Here is a 17,704-nt window from a genome sequence, read left to right as displayed (position 1 = left end):
AAGTTAATACTCACACTGTAATTCAGATATAAGTCACTCACGCACTATATTTCATTTTCCGTCATATTGTTCAATTGTAGATTCATTATTTGTTTTTCCAGTTTTTAGACACTACTTACATATCTTATTTTCTAAAATATCTTCTCACCTACATAATATTATATTTCATCTTTCACTGTTTTGAATCAGCTACCTTCTAATTCCCTGATTATCAATCAATTATTTTTTATTATTCAATTATCAATTATCAATTTTTTATTATTCAATTATCAATTATCAATTTTTTATTATTTATGATTCAATTTAATATTTTGTATAATTCCAAACTTGTTCGTATACTATTTCTTTTCAATTTTATGTTTCTCTAAATGTTGTTATCTCTTTTGTTCTATAGCCCTGTGGAAGAACTGAAACTCAGGTCGAAACGTCGGCATAAATAAATATTTTTTGTTTATTTATGTTGTTCTTTGCTGACCGCACCCCCCGACCATCTTCGCCAATTAAAATTATATTGTATTTTAAATAAGTTCATTCCTTTTAAATTAATTAATTTTTTTATTGTTTAATTTAATATCTTGTTTTACTTAGAAATTAAAAACTATTATTAGTTCACAGAGTAGTGATCTTTCATAATATATCTCATAATATCAATTGTTGAATGCAAACTTGCGTTCTAAAATAGTATGTGGAATATTAATTTTTATGTAAGATTAATATACCTCATAATGTTTATGTGTAATTTAGGTTATTAAATTTCCATATTTATATTCCTTTTTAAATTTTGTAATATTTTAACACTTCATGGCACATTTTTCCTGATCAATTTTTATTTTTTTTTTTAATGATTTTTTTTTCTAATTTATAAATTCTTATAGTGTTCCAAATAATATGATAGGTTAATTACAAATTAACCATTTATAATTGACCATTTTCGTCTAATCCATGTCCAAATTCTGCTGTGGTATACAATCACAAATAAAAAACTTTAATTCAATTATTTAGGTTATGAAAACAAAATTCTTTAAAAACCTTTACCACAAAATTGGTCGACAGGCTAATACGTAAATACCTAACCAGTTTTCATACATACTCAAGCAAGTTTAATCATTATTTATTTAACAATATGTAGTCAAAACTGGTCATATACAAAATGCTTCAGGTGTTGAATTACACATAAAATAAAATATAATCAACCACTTTAATTATAATTTTAGATTTAATAATATTTTTCTATTTTGGAAAATTGTCATTTAATATAGAATTTTTAAACAATTGAAGCTGGAGGTCATCATCTATTGATAGATTGCCTACGCAATTTTTGCTGGTACTTCAAAGCAGAGCATAGGTTTTCCAGTGACATTATTTGTTAAAGCCCAATGGACGTCGACTCTTATCTGAAAAGAGTTAAATAAATATAATAATTATTAATACTTTATAATTTATGATATAGGATTGATATAATTATATACTAATTATATTTTATAATTTTCCAGTTACACATTGTAGATTATAATTAAGAAAAGAGTAAAATAACAACTATTGGAGTGGAGGCATACTTGACAAAAACCTCTACTTTTTTTTTTTTTTTAATTATCATTCATTGTAGGCGTGTATGACATGTTTAAAAATATTCTTTCACTAAATTAATTACATTTTTAATAATAATGATGATAACAAAATTTTTATCCTTGACCTACAACCTAGTCTTGTCTAATGCTCCAAACACATGCTGAGGTCTGCCTCAACCTCATGCCTGATTTTCTAACCTATAAAATCAGAGAGATTTATGAAGTCACACTAAACTTTGCCTTTATCTATTTGTGGTGACTTCAGATTGTCAATATGACAAAGATTGCATCGTTCATTTTTTCACTGTGACAGGTTCACTGTGTTACCTAGGGATCTCATTTCATATTTTATGTCCATAAAATTTTATGTAAGATTTCAGTTATTTAATTTCTTTACAATGTTCACTTAAATTAGTGAAAGTAAAATATTCAATCAAAATTATGTATCGAAAACTTGTACAAAAATTTTAAATTGATATACGTCGCCTAGTTCAATAAATGTGCCATATCCATTTATGGAGAATTTTTTTTTCTACCAAGAAATTGCACCTCCCTTAGGTCTAAAGGTGGCATAATACATTTGTTTGAGCTTACAGCAATTGGAATTTCATTGGAACCCTCCATAAAATGAATTTTATTAGGATTCACTTCAACTTCTTTAGTTTTCATTGTGGCCAGAGTTTATGGTTAGTTTTCGTTTTATTTAATTTGTCATATTTAGTTTCTTTTCATTGTTTATTACTGATAACAATGGGAGATGGTGAGGCGTATTGTCGGATTTAAATAATCCGAATTTTTCGGCTCATTTTTTAATTTATATGAAGTCGGGGTGGGGGGTTCTCATTATCTGATTTCCGCCCTTACCGCGGACACCGGAAGACCCCGAAGACGCCGGGACTGCAATACCGCCCCAGCCAATGCACCATCAGAGTTAATTTCTATTTAGGCCTAGTACCCACTTGGCGTGATGGATTTATTTACTAGTATCTTGGCCTGTTTCAGCCCTGCAAATTCCCTTAATTCCTTGCCTGCTTTCTTCGATATCCAATCAAGGACTTCTTTACGCTGATGTATTTTAGACACACCTAAGAATAGGTTGTGTCCCTAGTTGGGGCCCCATTAAAGGGTGATGGTTCAGCCCCACTTCTAGCGAGCTGGTCAGCTGTCCCATTGTCAGTGAAACCCTTATGTGTAGGGAACCACATCAGCTTAAACATATTTAAGCACACTGTTCACTTCAATGCCTGCTTGCACTCTCCCACCAATTTAGAGATGACTTTAGATCATTCAACGGCTTAAAGGTCTAGAAGACTGACTATCTGAAAAGGTACCTGGCTTTTCATAGCTAATGACTTCCGGACATGAAGCTGTCGACAAAATACCAATTACCTGTGCCTGAAAAACTGTCTAGTCCCTGCCTAATGGGAAGCTTAGTCCTATTTGACACACAAACAGAAACAGAATATTCTGTGAGATTTCGTTATTTGGACTCTAGAGATCTTCTTTGTTACCTAGACTAATATTTCATACATAAGTAAGTAAAAGTAATTCTTTAAAACTATTTTGTTTCTGATTAATATTGCACCAGCTCTATTAATATATGAATATCGAATGCGATTGGATTAATTAATATGATAAACAGCTGAAATCCAATGTAAGATAATAAGTGAACGACAAATTTCTTATCATTTGTATAAAACAAATTACATCTCCTATAACGAATGGATAATTGAAACCAAACTATGAAATGACTTAAAAGTTTCGTGTTTCATGGAACTCAAAATCATGATTGCCCATCGAGAGAAGCTCCTTATTCACTGAGTTCCACGGCAATATAGAGAAGAAGCTCCAGGTATTCTGGGAAATAGAGGAGCCAAGCGTTATCGTTCGGTCCTCTCCACAGGACTCTTATTGCTAGGAGCACTTTGAGAAGAATCATTAAAGGACTGGAAAAGGAAGATACATAGTCAAACTTCCGTTGATTGTTAATAGTGATTCTCCCAGTGATAACAGAGAGATTGCTTCCAAAAGATTTTTCGCATTAGAAAAGAAAATGATTAAAGACTCAGTTGGAACAATGTTACAAAAATTTCGTAAAGGAATACATGTATCCGGCTCCAATACCAGTTAATTATATTATACATCTCCATGCGGTCTGGCAGCAAGGATCGAGAGCAAAGCTGAGGGTGGTATTTGATGTCTCCTGCCCTTCACCATCGATCAGCCTCAAGGACACTTTGCTGGCCAACCCAAAACTTCAAAGAGTTCTGCCGAATATTCTAACCATATTCAGGTTATATTATATTCCTTTGTGCGCAGACATAGTACAAATGTACAGACAGATTTTGGTCCACCCTACTCAACACAGTCTTCAACATGTGTTTTGAAGAAAAAATAACCCGAATGAGCTGCGCAACCTTTCTCCCTTTATTGATAACCGGGGGATTGTCAGGGTGGGCGGTAGATTGGAGAATTCTGTACTTCCTTATTCTAGAAAGCATGCTATCTAAGCTATGCTCGTACCTCGAACCTCCCATCTGGCAGGACTGATCGTGGGTGGTATCCATGTCAGACATTTTCACTCTGGACATACACTTACGCTCGCCCTTTTAAAGAACCGCTTCTGGATATCTGCAACGCGAAGCCATCGCGGCAGAACCTCCGAGTGAGCGCGTCCTCGACCATCGCCCGATTTACTCCACGAGAATAAATTATGCCGAGCCTTTTTTTCATAAAAGAGTCCAATCGCCGAAATGCAGCCCTGGGCAAGGTATACCTTTGCATCTTCATATGTATGACCACCCGAGCTGTACATTTAGAGGGTGTGTTGTCATTGTCAACTCCTGCCTTTCTCATGTCTCTCGAGAGGTTTGTAGCACGGCGGGGTTTGCCAAATTCCATTTGGTCCGCTAATGGAACCAACATTATTGGAGCTTCACGCTTCTTGAAGGATATGCTTCAATTGATGGCTAAAAACGAGGATAACATTGCTCACTCCCTAGCACCCAGAGGCAATACGTGGAGATTCATCCCTCCTTTCATGGACCCATTCATCCAGGACCCAATTTTTGTGGTCTGTGGGAGGCTGCCGTCAAATCGGCTAAGAAACTCTTATTGAGTTTGTTTTGGAAGGAACCATTTACTTTTGAGGATCTATCTACGATATTTCCTCGTATTGAAGGAATTCTTAACTCAAGGCCACTTTGCTCACTTTCGGGGGATGTTCATAACTTGGATTTCCTCACTCCCGGTCATTTCCTCATAGGAGCTCCTTTGACCACCATTCCGGAACCTAGTGGTGCTGAGGACGGTTATGGTCGCGCTCCACATTGGCGTGGTGTGCAGCACCGAATGTTGTCTGTTTGGCGGCGGTGGTGTTGAGAACATTTGCACACCCCGCAACAACGGATGAAGTGGACCGCAAGTTATAAAGGGATGAAGATAGGTGATTTAGTAATACTGTTGGCAAAGAGATCATTGGTGGGACACTGCCCGGTTTGAAGGATCATCTACATCATCTACCGGTCTGGATGGTATCGTACGGACCCCTTCGGGATCACACCTTGTCAGAGTGACAAGTTCTTTAGCTTCCCTCCGGAAGGAGGATCGTATTCACTTTGTGAACGATTTTCGAGGTGAGAAGTTTTTTCTTTAATAAATTCGTCCCGATTAGGGCATTTGAGTTTTCACTAGAGGAATTGATTTAGTTACTTACTTTTCCGTCAAATTCTGAAGATTTTATTTTTGTTTTCCTTCTCTCCTTTATTTCTTTCTTTCTTTTTTTCTCCGTCAATAGGGGTACTATTTTCCTTTTATTTTTTGTACAGAATAAGGCCTTTCTTCCCCCACTGATAACAATATTATTCATCACACTGACATATTGCTGAGCTAAAACAGGTCAAATTTAAATTTACCCTCATCAAATTTAAGCTGGGCGGTATGTATGTTCAGTCCACTGGAGTATCATTTGTTGAGTTGTTATATCGCTGGACTGTATATTCATAAGGACTAGAGGGGGGCGCCATATTCCACTATGATATCCACTTAACCCCAGCACCACCTAGGGAGTAAGCGGAGAATTGGAAGCCAAGATAGCGAACGCGGGACTGGTCGCGTGCTTTTGAGTTTACAGCGAGCGTCTTCTTCTTTTTGGTTCCACGGCCAACCAAGTGATGTCTGGCTAAGAAGTCAGCACCGAGCGTGGGAGCCTACCAAGGAGGCTTGGGAACATCATGTCATCATGGGGACTAATTGAAGCAGAAGGCTAAAAAATCTCCATTCTTAAATATTAATTGGTTGTTTCACGATATGTAAGCATTGACTGTTGCAATGATTGTACAATTTAAAAGTAAGTCGGCATTGTTATATAGCACAGTTATGGAAGTTGTTCCTTTCTTAATAACCTATATTTCTTTCAAAAAGTTTTTGTGAAAGGGCTACCTATTGGTTACACCTATTTAATTCAAAGAATGGAATATGGTCCGGGTGCGGTAAAAAAAAATAGTTGGCTCAATAAAATAGTATAATTCTACTATTTGAAGTTTTTTTTACCGCACCCGGACCATATTCCATTCATCTATACACACGGACAATCAACAATCTTCCACTATTTAATTCAAGATTGTCAAAAGTTCACATTCTTGTGGTTTGTGGCAATCAAATTTATGGAGAAAGATTATATCTAAATTAGATATAGATTATTCTATTTCTGATGTATCAGTATTAATAGTTTGTCAGAGGGAAGTTCTTGATGACGAATTACAGAAAAATCAAAATATAGAAGAATGTCATTGTGTTCAGTGAAAAGTGATCACAATTTTATGTTTTTTAAAATTTATTTTTTGATTGTTTTATGTTAATTTGAAAAATATTCTTTTAGATTAGCCATATAAGACAAATGGGTACGGAAAGGAAGGGAGTAGAGGCTGATAATACATAACTATCATTAGCATATCTAAAATTAATTAAAACCAAAAATCTATTAGATACAATCCCACGTTTCATTCATCATTTCCCTTTTTGAAATCGATTATTTAATTTAAGAGTTCCTAGTGCGCACTTGCTATTATTACTGCCTTGAGACTATGTGCGTAAATGAATTATCTGAAAACCGCATCCTTCATATAATGTTGTGGTTGTGGGGTAGTTGCAGAATATTTGTTTTCAGTGGATTATTTTATTGTTTTAATTATTAATAAAAGTAAAAAATTATTCGAGATACACATTTTACAGTCTCGAGTGACACTTAGTGTTCAGGAACATAAATGAATACGTTTATTGAAAATATGTTATACTCCATGTTATCAGACTCTCGAGGATGATTTGTGGAACATAACTCAATAAGACAGCTCTTACCACATGGTTTAGATTTAACGATACCATTGCGTACTTGTTTCGATAATGTGCATACCACGTATTATCAAATTATATTAAGAAATATATAAATATTTATAATCATAATGACCATAATAATAATTATAAAAAGAAATATTACAATATAATGATTATTATGAAAGGTGCTAAGACGCTAGGAAAACAGAAATATCCGTCAATACCTATAAAAAAAAATTAAGCTAATTTTTAATCTTGAGTTAAAAGAGACATAAAACGCCATTCATGAAGGAATTCCCCAGCCAACAGTTTTTCATATGGCATAGCTTATACAAAGTGAATCGTTTTGCAACATATAGGTGGAAAGTCGTGAAACATGATATAGAAAGTTTAAATTAATTCACTTCTAAGAAGATTTTCTGTCGATAATTATACCAAGTAATTCATTTTGCAACATATAGCTGGAATGTCGTGAAATGCCATAGAAGCCATGATTTCCAACGATGCCCATATTTTACACCACACCTCAATAGCTTGGGACTAAGCCAAGATATCTCAAAAACCATTGGAGACGATGATAAGGCAATAGAATTGGTGTTTCGGTTTTTGAAATCACAAAATTTACTGACAAAAATTTAACTTGATGGGAAGAAAAAAAAATAATTAAAAAAAAAATATATAAAATAATCAAATCGGAAAATAGATAGAATTTAACGAATATTAGCAAAATTAAGTGGGATGTTGGTGGCGTTGACGACCAATGAAGTTTGGCGCCGCTGAACAGCCAAACAAACAAACAAACCATAGAAAAAAGTTCTATTAATTTAATTCTTAGAAGATTTAAAGTTACTGATCAATTAGAAAAAATATTGCTAAAGACAAAATGGAAAATTGTCTATTTTGGATGACTGGTAGTCCGTTCGCCACACCTATTTCGCCAAAAACATTTTTTTCTCTAGCAATGAGTGTAGGATGCACGATAAAGATGATCTTCTGATCATAAACTAATATACTGAAGGGAGTTAATAATTTACAATATAATAAAATTAAGAAGCCAATTCATAGTAACAAAGTAAAGCTTGATAAATGTTCTTGTGATATACTTTTACATTGAATTGATTTAAATATAATTTTAAAAAATAAACTTTTACGTTTATCCTACCTTTGGATATATTTGTAATACTTTAAATTCATTCTTATACTGATAGGTTTGGCCAGCTTTCAATGGACATCCAACTTTAGTTTTTCCGTCTTCAGAATACATGTTGGGACATGCACTGGTTCCGTCAACACCAAGGAAAGGAAAAGGCACACCCAAAATATAAGCAGATGCTTGTGTGGTAACACCTGGTACATCTTTTTCTGTAAAATAGAAGGAGATGATTAACTACAAACTTATCTATTCACTGTAACTTTTCATTAAATAACACTTTTCTTGTGCATTTATATCAATTTTTTTTCTCAATCATCAATCAAGAAATATCTGTAGTCTTCAATATTAGTAGGGATGTTTTTTAAAAATAATTTCTCCTAATAAATGAAAATGTACGCCCAAACAAATATATTTTTATGGAAAAATGTTCCAAAAATATATCTATCTCCAGTCCTGGGATTTCTTATTTAATTTTAACAAAATGTAGAAATTCATGATAAATCACTTTAAAATAATGTTTTGTTTTAATTATAAATTCCTTAGAATTAATCTAAATGTATTCATAGTTTTGGCATGCTTTCAACATTGGTGAATGGGTATAAATTATTTTTTCACACTTTATATTGCTACTGAAATACCAGATCGAAATCAGAAAAGTTAAAAATAAGTTATATTATGACTTTGCTTCGATCTGCAGTATGTAAGCCACTACTTGTCCTTTTTAAATTAACAAGTGAATAAAAATGTGGATAAACAATTAATACGATACGATGAATCTGCATCCTTCCGAACAAACTGAATAACTATAAAATATCTAGTACTACTCGTATAAAATACCGATGATGAAAAGTCAAAATTCTCACATAAAAGTCAAAATTTGATCATTGCAGCAATAAGAGTTGGAAAATATTGAAAAAGTCTAATCTAGGTGAATTCTATCATGTGAATACTATAGTTTTAGAAATGAATTGAAAATTAATTCTATTTTGGGACTTGATCTCTTCAGAATAACAGAAAAACACAATTAAATGAATACACATCTAACCAGAAATTGAATAATAAAAGTAGCTCAGTTTGAGCTACAATAAAATCTATATCTACAATAAAAAATATATCAGAGGCAAAATAAATCCGTATTACAAATTAAAAATGAAACAAGTACAAAATGTAAATTACCTGGTTTCATTTTAATGGATATAGATGGTTGTGTATTCCTTTTTAAAGTGCATGGTGGTTGGGAACACGAACTTATTGTGATTTCGTTGTCAGAAAGCTGTGCTAGTTTACTGTCTGGAACAAATTTATAATATAAATTAATCCTTTATGTATATTATTTGTTTAATGTTTGTTTCTGATGAAAAATATAGTTGATCTCTCACATTTAATAATATACACATTGTAATTTAAGTTATTAATAGAAGATGAAAAAAAGCTCATTGATTGAAAAAAAAAACGGAAAATTTACAAGTACTTTCTAACCCTACTTCTAAGAGGAATATTGGACTTTTGTGAGTAGGTAATTTAAATATTTTACAATTTTTGAATTTTTTTTTATCATGTTAAATTTTTCTCTTCCATTCCTGACAATCCTCCGAGGCGCCTGAAAAGAAGATGGCCACGAGAACTGCTGATGTAAAACGTCATTAGAGTGCTGCCACTGGGTAGTTTCTCTACACGCCTGTAACACTCCAATTTAACCGGATTCAGATTTACTAAATGTATTATAATGTACAGTTGTAAATAGCAATAAATAAATATTTAAAAAAAAATGTTAAATTTATTATTTTTAATTCATGTTAAACAAAGTACATAAAGCTGTTTCTTGTTTAATTTTCACTTTTTCATAATACTTTTCCGAGCTTCGTAGATGGTTTTGCGGAAAAATGAACATGAGACTGACGATCAATGCCATCATCCTTGTCCCAATTTTAATTGAAAATTCTGACATAAATCCTGCCTCCGGATTGATTTAGATCAAATTAAAAAAATATATCAGTGGACTTTCTTTCTTTTTTTATTTATTTGATTTTCATGATAAAATTAATATAAAGATAGAACATAGTCTACAGCCTGAGTTCTGTTACCTTGAGGGAACAAGGAGTTTTTTTTTTACCTTTGCTGTAGTGATAACTAATAATTTGATTGTGATTTAATAATTATAATATTATATTTGTACTATATGATAAAGTGAAGCCTTATTTAAGTGCTAATATATTACATATAGCTATTAATTGACGTTTTCTATGCTACAATTATCTTGAAGGCAGTCTATCATTTGAAAGACTGAGTTAGTTCCAAGTTTCCAAAGATACTCATCCAATCCATCCCAGAGCAAACGAATATGATTGAGAAAAAAAAAATGCTGCTGATTCTTCCTATAACAAACATATAAAATATCGTAAAAGGAGACAAATATCCTTGACAAACAATCCTCCTCCAAATATGGAAACATACGACCTTGTGTTCGTAGTGTGTTTAGTTAAAACATTACATTTGTATGCATGATGATGAATACATCGTGTAACTTTTTAAGAAAATTTGAGAGCGAAAATTAAAAAAAAAAAAAAAAAAAAAAAAAAAAAAGAATATATGATAGAGTTGTTGTTGGGTAATAATTGTTATTAGAAGATTTAAACAAAGCGTCCAAACGCAACTAGCCTGGTTGCGCGTACGGAAATAAATAAAACCAAAATATAAAAAAACCTAAATTTTTAAATTTTGAGTCGGAGATAGGGGAAGAAAACCATCTGGTTAATAGTAGGGAGAATAGATAAATCCTCGTATATCTACTATTTTATACTATGTTATATATATTTATTACTACTGTATTATATATGTCTATATATAAAAACTCACTGTATTTCAACAGTGTAAGAATCTCTAAGTGTGCTGTTGCTAGCAGAGGTAATACCTAACTACTGCAGTATAACCTCTTTGGATTGGAGATAACAGTGTGATGATGATCTTAGCTAGTGGAGTATGTTTTATTTTTCTTACTTAGTGTACCGGTTGTTATTTTTACTTCCTTTTCACCTTAACAGTTTTGTGTTTATCAGAAAACATAGCGTCTATTTCACCTAATTTATCAACCAGTGTTATGAAACATTTATTGACAGTTACAAGTGCAAAACTAACTATTCATAAATACAACAGTGCTTATCTTACTTTGTTACAGTAAAGCAGTAAATCCTTTATTTCAACTTATCATTTATCTGTTCACCCTCTACCAAACGCAATAGTTAATACCCAAATAAATTATCCAAAGAACTAAGCTTATTCTGGGCTTGGTGTAAGGATGTCCCTAGGACAACCAGGCTGTGGCCCCAACACTGGCTTTATTGGTTTCCGTACATCTATGTATATACATACGATCAGCTTATCTACTCAGTCAGCTGACAGCGAAGTAACAGCTGACTGTAACTCCTACCCCCTCCCCCCCAGTTTATGAATAATATTCGTAAACTTACACTCTGCATTGTAATAACATATCAAAACAAATATGAAAAAATATTTCCAATAAAAACAAATTCCAGAACAAAAACACTCACAACCTCACCAAAAGTAAAAGCTATATACATAAATTAAACTTTCTCTAATAATTATCACCCCGAATGGGCCCTCGTATCGCTGTATCTTCTTACCCCTGTTGGAAACCAACATTCTATTAATTTTGATCGGTCCCCTCCTTCCTGATGACCTTTAAATTCTTCCGCGCCACCCTCCTGTTTTCTTTCCTTTTCGATTCTTCCCCGTGCTTTTTCCTATAAGTTTTTTCGAGCAATGTGGTTATTGATTAATTTCTGTCTGTCCACTATCGTACACTTATAGTCCCGCTGGTGTCCGTGTGGCCCAAAGAGAACATCAAATGGCGAAAATCCCGTAACTGCATGTATGGAATGATGATATACCGCAATCACCTGAGGCATAGCTACATCCGGTTCTGGTCCCTGTTCGACCTGATATAATCGAAGATAGTCACTCAACGTGACATGAAGCCGCTCTATATATTCTCTACTCTTGGGGTGGCCTGGTGAGTTAAGATGCCATATTACGTCAAGGTCCTTTATTTCCTTTCGAATCATGACATTGTCAAATTCTCTGCCTGAATCTGATGATATGCACTCCGGAACAAAGTAGAATTGAAACCACAAGCGGAGAGCTGCCAGTACTTCTTCTGAAGAAATGTCCTGTACCTGGTACGCCACTGACGTTCTCACTGCAAAAAAAAAACGAAATCTCCAAAGAGGACACAAAAGAAGAGGGGAAAAAAACACCCACTAGAGCAACAAATCAATTTCTTTCCCCCCAAACAACTATAGTGCAATTGGCTATTTAATGTCTTCCAGTCACACATTCAATATCAATATTAATATAGAGAACAATCAATCACATTTTAATATAAAGCTATCATGCATAATATATATAAAAAAAAACCACCTTGTCTAAGTGAAAGAAGAAGACAATAATATTAAAACTAGCTACACATACACAAAAATTATAATAACAATACAAGGTGTTTGCTCCTCCGATAACAGACCTCTGCGAAGATACGGTGACCTTGATTGTCAGCCAGCTGGGTCCGGTGAGTGGTGGGGGGTTACACGTCTGTTCCTTCCAATTGATAAGGCAACCAGGCCCCAGCTTGGTGTAGCTGATTCTCTTCTCGCTTAACTTCCAAATTTAGGCCCGATTTGCATGAAACTCGGCAGACCACTCCCTTGCCTCAATATGTTCGATTGTGCTGATTTTCAATCGAATAGGACTACAAAAACCCGCCCACGCACGAGTATAGCGTGGACCCGATGTGTGCCTGTCAACGGCCAGAGCCGAACTCCAACATATAAGTTAAGGTACAAGGGTACCTGTTATCTCCACTATTACCTAGGGACCTATGTAAACACTGCATAAATGTATATATAGAGGATTAAAAGGAGAAATAAAGTAGTATTTACGGTCCTTATCCCTTTTTTTTGAAGCTCTGCTTGGGGTGGAGCTTAACTGGTGCCGAAACCCGGAAACTTTTACCTCTTAAGTCCGTACGTTTGATAACATTTTTTTTCTCCTTTATCTGCCTTCTAGATTCAAGTAGCTGCACCGGCAGTAGTAAATCTGGAATGTAGGTTTAGATAACCAAAGAAATGGTGAACGAGAATGTAGCCGCAGCACTCCCACCGCTACCGGCGACCACCATGCCGGAAGCGCACGTCAATGCACTCGCTTGGATTGGGGTGCGTACGGCGACCACACAGGACTTGAGGAAAGCGGTCTCGGACATAGCAAATTAAACCACTTTCTTAAGGGCTGTGATCGCGGCATGGGTAGAATTGAGGCGAAAAAATCAGAAGAACTTCTGGACAGAGGGGACGCTGATGAATTGAAGGCTGCAGTGGTCTGCCGGGTGAAGAGAAGCATCCTTATCCAGATCCAAGCGGATGGAGGGACATCATGGAGCATCCGTTGGGCCCCGGAAGAAGACATATTTCGAATGTTCCGAGAGAGGAAAAGACAGGGGCAGTCCAGTGCACAGTATGCCGCCGAACTGCTTTCACGATACAATCAGATCACGGACAAGTTCAGCGAAATGATGACAACGGACTAGGTGCAAGGCCACATGATGTTCCTGGCTTCTATACTCAAATTGCAGTTAGCTAGGGAGATTGGGAAAAGGGAAGAAGCACCCCGCTCGCTCTTTCGTGCAGTATGCTCAGGAATTGATCGATATAAGTGCACGGGAAAGAGAATCCCACATGGAAACCGAGGATCAGGACTGGATGAGGGTCCAATACAGCCGTCCCAGAAATCATAAGAACTAGTGGAGAAGAAGAGAACGGCAAGAGTTTACGAGAGAGATACCGAGAAAGCCGGATAGAAGAGTAGCCCCTGAGAGAACAAGGGGAAACGGGCGGAGAGAGGACCGGAGGTGCCATGGGTGTGGCAAAGTTGGGCATTTGGTGGCCCAGTGTCTCCGCACTCGATGCTTCGAGTGCGGGAATGAGGGACACATCGCTAAACAGTGCCCCTATATATATATATATATATAGAAGAGGCGATGAGCATAGAGATGAGCCCATGGAGATAAACGCTCAGCGGGTGCAAAGGTGAAGCAATAGACGGAGGACAGAAGGATCTTCAAGCGAGTCTAGTGGGGGCTAATCTGAGACTGAACAGGGGTAAGTGGCGTGTTTCGATAGGGGGAATGAAATTTTGCTGTCATGGGGAAAAAGGAGAGAGGAATGGCGAGTCGGTGCAATTTCTAGCAGGAAAGATTGGCGTCACTCTATTCAATCTGAATTTCGGGACTTTTTTTTAGAGAAGGGGATACATACTTACACTTTTCACTGTATCTTCTACCAACTCACTACACACAATTTCCGTAGCTATGTACATCCTAGTGAGATAAAACAAATATATGAAATGTATACAAACATAACAAAAATAAAAACTTATGCTTTGATTTTGTCGAGGAGGCATCCCAGGTGTCTACAAAGTTGCTATCGCGGGGAACCTTACCAGTTCAACATGAACTGTCCGTTTCTTCTTCGGTTCAACGGACGGCTCTCTGACGACCAATTGCAAAAATGCAAATACAGACTACCTTTTCGAATTATATAACCCCCGCCGAAATAGCACACCAGAACAAACAGAATTCCAAAATAATACAGACAACACAACCTCATTACTACCTACACAACCTACAGTTTACAATGTGGGAACTCGATAACATACTGAACACTGTAAAGGGTTCCTCTCTTGGTCCTGACAATATACATTACGATATGATTAAAAGACTTCCAAATGACACACAAAAATGGTTACTTGACTATTACAATCACGTTTGGTCAACCGGAAAATTACCAAATATCTGGCAATTCCATAGTCATTCCTATTCTAAAAGCCGGAAAAGATAAGCTCATCCCATCCAGCTATCACCCTGCGGATCAGCCCCAGCAGCATGTTGAAGCTCATAAATCCCCGAAAGATGAGCAGTGGCAAAGAGGTTTTAGAAAGGAAAAGGACATTAGGAAGGGAAAACGCTCACAATCACCAATACCGGATGCCTTGATTATTAATATTTCGGAGACCAACACCTATGCGGATACTCTCCGATTCATGGCATTGTCGAATTCTTCAATTAGGGGCAGTGCTGTCACAGGACAGCGAGGGAGGAGAACGTCCGGTGGCGTACGGAAGCAGGAGGCTAACAGACGCAGAATCGCGCTACTGCGCTCTCGAATGGGAATTGTTAGGAATCGTCTGGGCGGTAGAACACTTCAGACCCTACGTGTTCAGGAGGAGATTTAAAGTCGACACAGACCACCGGCCCCTCCAGTGGGTGGGAAAACTAAAAGAGTCGTCGGCGCGCGTCACCCGTTGGAAAGATTTCCTCAGCCAATTTAACATGGAGTGTATAAACCAGGTAAGGAGAATGTAGTGGCAGATTGGCTCTCTCGTGCTATTGTTATTAACACTGTGGAGGGAGTACAAGGGGAAACAGCAGGAGATGTGAGGCAATTCCTGCGGGAATGGACGCCAAGAGAAGGAGAGCTTTCCAATACGCAGTCTACCGGGGGAAGACCATCTGAAATGGAGGAAATAAAAGAAATCGTCAACGACCAGAAACACCAGATCGTGTGGAAAACGAGGACCTCCGGAATGATGAAAGTCGAGTACTCTAGATACGGACAGAGCTCCATTAATACCATATGGTCGGAACCATGGGTACGCGAGGATCAATTATTCCGCACACTTAACGATGCGTCGAAACCCGGTAAAACATTTTATCTGTACGTGGGCAATTCCGTCATCCTGGACAAAATCAAGAGACTTTGGAGACAGGAACTGATAGGGGTCGACAGAACTTTTATTAGATGTACGATGATGGTGGAAACTCTGCGCGATGAAGAGAGACAAAAAGAGGTCACTCTCGCGTACCACCAAGGGAAAACGAAACACCGCGGTTTAAGCGAAACGATACAGGCACTCAAGCGACGCTGCTTCTGGTGGGGAATGAAGAAGACAGTACAAGAGGTCATAGGCGGATGTAACGTATACCTTTGTACGAAATATGACCGCCATCCTCCTAAAGCAGTGCAGGAGGAGACGCCTACATCCCCTAGACCACTTTGTGACATCCAAATAGACTCCTTCACCTGGAAAGGATATAAGTGGGTGACAGCCATCGACCTCTTCGGGTAAGGTTGCTATGGCGCATCAGGTACGAGATAAGTCAGCCGGGGCAGTACTGGCAGCGTTGAGGGTATGGTTCCGATTTTATGGAGTCCTGGACCGAATATCGTCCGACGGGGGGCGGGAATTCGACAATGCCGCGATAAGACCCTAGGTGTAGAATGGTACATCAACACTCCCGGTCACCCAAAGAGTCGAGGAGGCGTGGAAAGGCTGCATAGCACTCTGAGCGACCAGTTGAGGGTCTATCCGTAGCCGCGTATAACCACTCAATTCATTCAACCACGGGGTTCTGGCCATTCGAAGTCCTCTTTGGCCTCCAAGGGCGACGGAGAAACTTCACGGACACAGCGGATGCGGAGGGAGAGGTTATTAGTCAAGGGATGGTTATCCGCAGATTATGTGATAAAGCCTTATAGATTATGGGAGCGTATCGAGCGGGAGAAAAGTCGACGGGTAGCGCGGGAGAATTCGGATCTCCGTGACGTGATGGGGGATGTAAAAATTGGTTGTGTATCGGAGATTGGGATCTAACTGGGGGAAAGAATCCCTACGTAATGAGGGTCCATTCCGGGTGGTTACAATCAGAGAACACAATGTGGTAACTATCGAAAGCCTACAGGAACCGAAGAAGAAACGGGCATTCCCGATCCATTTAAAGTGGCTGTTTTACAGCGTATGGCAGTGCCAAGGGATTTAAAAGGGATCAGACGGCTTTTAGGTGCACTAAACTACTACCGCCGGTTTGTGCCAGAAATGACGGAATACCTGATTCCCCTTAATAATCTTTTAAAAAAAGGTAGGAAACTAATGCCACCAGCCATAGAACTAAATATTTGGAAATGCTTAGAACTTTTGCAGAGGGAACCGGTCCTTGCGTTTCCGGATTTCCAAGAACAATTCACAATCACTACGGACGCCAGTGAATACGCCCTGGGAGCAGCGTTGTGGCAGGAAGGTGCGAATGGCGAACGTCCTGTATTATACGCTAGTTATAGTGCACTAGAGAGGGAACTTCTGGGGATTGTTTGGGTACGTCCATGTTATACTGTGCGAGGAGCTCCTTTCAACGCGTAATTCTAGCCGAAGATTCCTTCAACTTTCCCACCCCTTGCAGAGGCCTGTGGTCAGTGTGTACTCTAAAGCTTCTGCCAAACACATAGGGTCTAAAGTGATCAACAGCCCACCTTCACCTTCCTGAGACAACACCGTTCCCTGCGCGTACTCACTCGCGTCTATAGTGATAATGAATTGCCGGGTAAACTCCGGGAACGCAAGCACCGGCACCTGCTGCAGCTTCTCCATGCACCACCTAATATTGTCTTCGACCATCGGGGTGATAATCACCTTTCGGCCATTCTTGAGTAGGTTGTTGAGTGGAACAATGTACTCGGCCATTTCTGGTACAAATCTCCGGTAGTAATTCAAAGTTCCCAGCAATCTGCACACTCCTTTCACATCCGTA

The 17,704-nt window shown here is 37.5% G+C and overlaps 2 protein-coding genes across 4 annotated transcripts in view; one reads left to right on the top strand and one right to left on the bottom strand.

The window, feature by feature from the left end:
* The window catches only part of BBS1 (Bardet-Biedl syndrome 1), a 64,725-nt gene extending 63,975 nt beyond the window's left edge, over positions 1 to 750 (top strand). Inside the window, exon 12 of one of the 3 annotated variants that reach the window (XM_067049087.1) lies at positions 395 to 750. The gene's annotated coding sequence lies outside the window, so the exon portion shown is untranslated. The remainder of the gene's footprint in view (positions 1 to 394) is intronic. The other 2 variants (XM_067049086.1, XM_067049088.1) reach the window with 2 other exon arrangements.
* Positions 751 to 1,179: 429 nt separating this feature from the next.
* Npc2b (Niemann-Pick type C-2b) overlaps positions 1,180 to 17,704 on the bottom strand; it is a 39,958-nt gene continuing 23,433 nt past the window's right edge. Inside the window, exons 2-4 of the mRNA XM_014428752.3 lie at positions 9,229 to 9,342; positions 8,062 to 8,261; positions 1,180 to 1,394 (exon numbers count right to left, since the gene is read on the bottom strand). Coding sequence (XP_014284238.1) covers positions 1,308 to 1,394; positions 8,062 to 8,261; positions 9,229 to 9,342 — 401 coding nt within the window. The 3' untranslated portion in view covers positions 1,180 to 1,307. The remainder of the gene's footprint in view (positions 1,395 to 8,061; positions 8,262 to 9,228; positions 9,343 to 17,704) is intronic.

This window comes from Halyomorpha halys, unplaced genomic scaffold, assembly GCF_000696795.3.
Source record: "Halyomorpha halys isolate HHAL.00 unplaced genomic scaffold, Hhal_1.1 Scaffold747.1, whole genome shotgun sequence".
Taxonomy (NCBI): Eukaryota; Metazoa; Arthropoda; class Insecta; order Hemiptera; family Pentatomidae; genus Halyomorpha; species Halyomorpha halys.
Note: the sequence above shows the minus strand (reverse complement) of the source record. Positions and strands in the feature narration are given on the sequence as shown.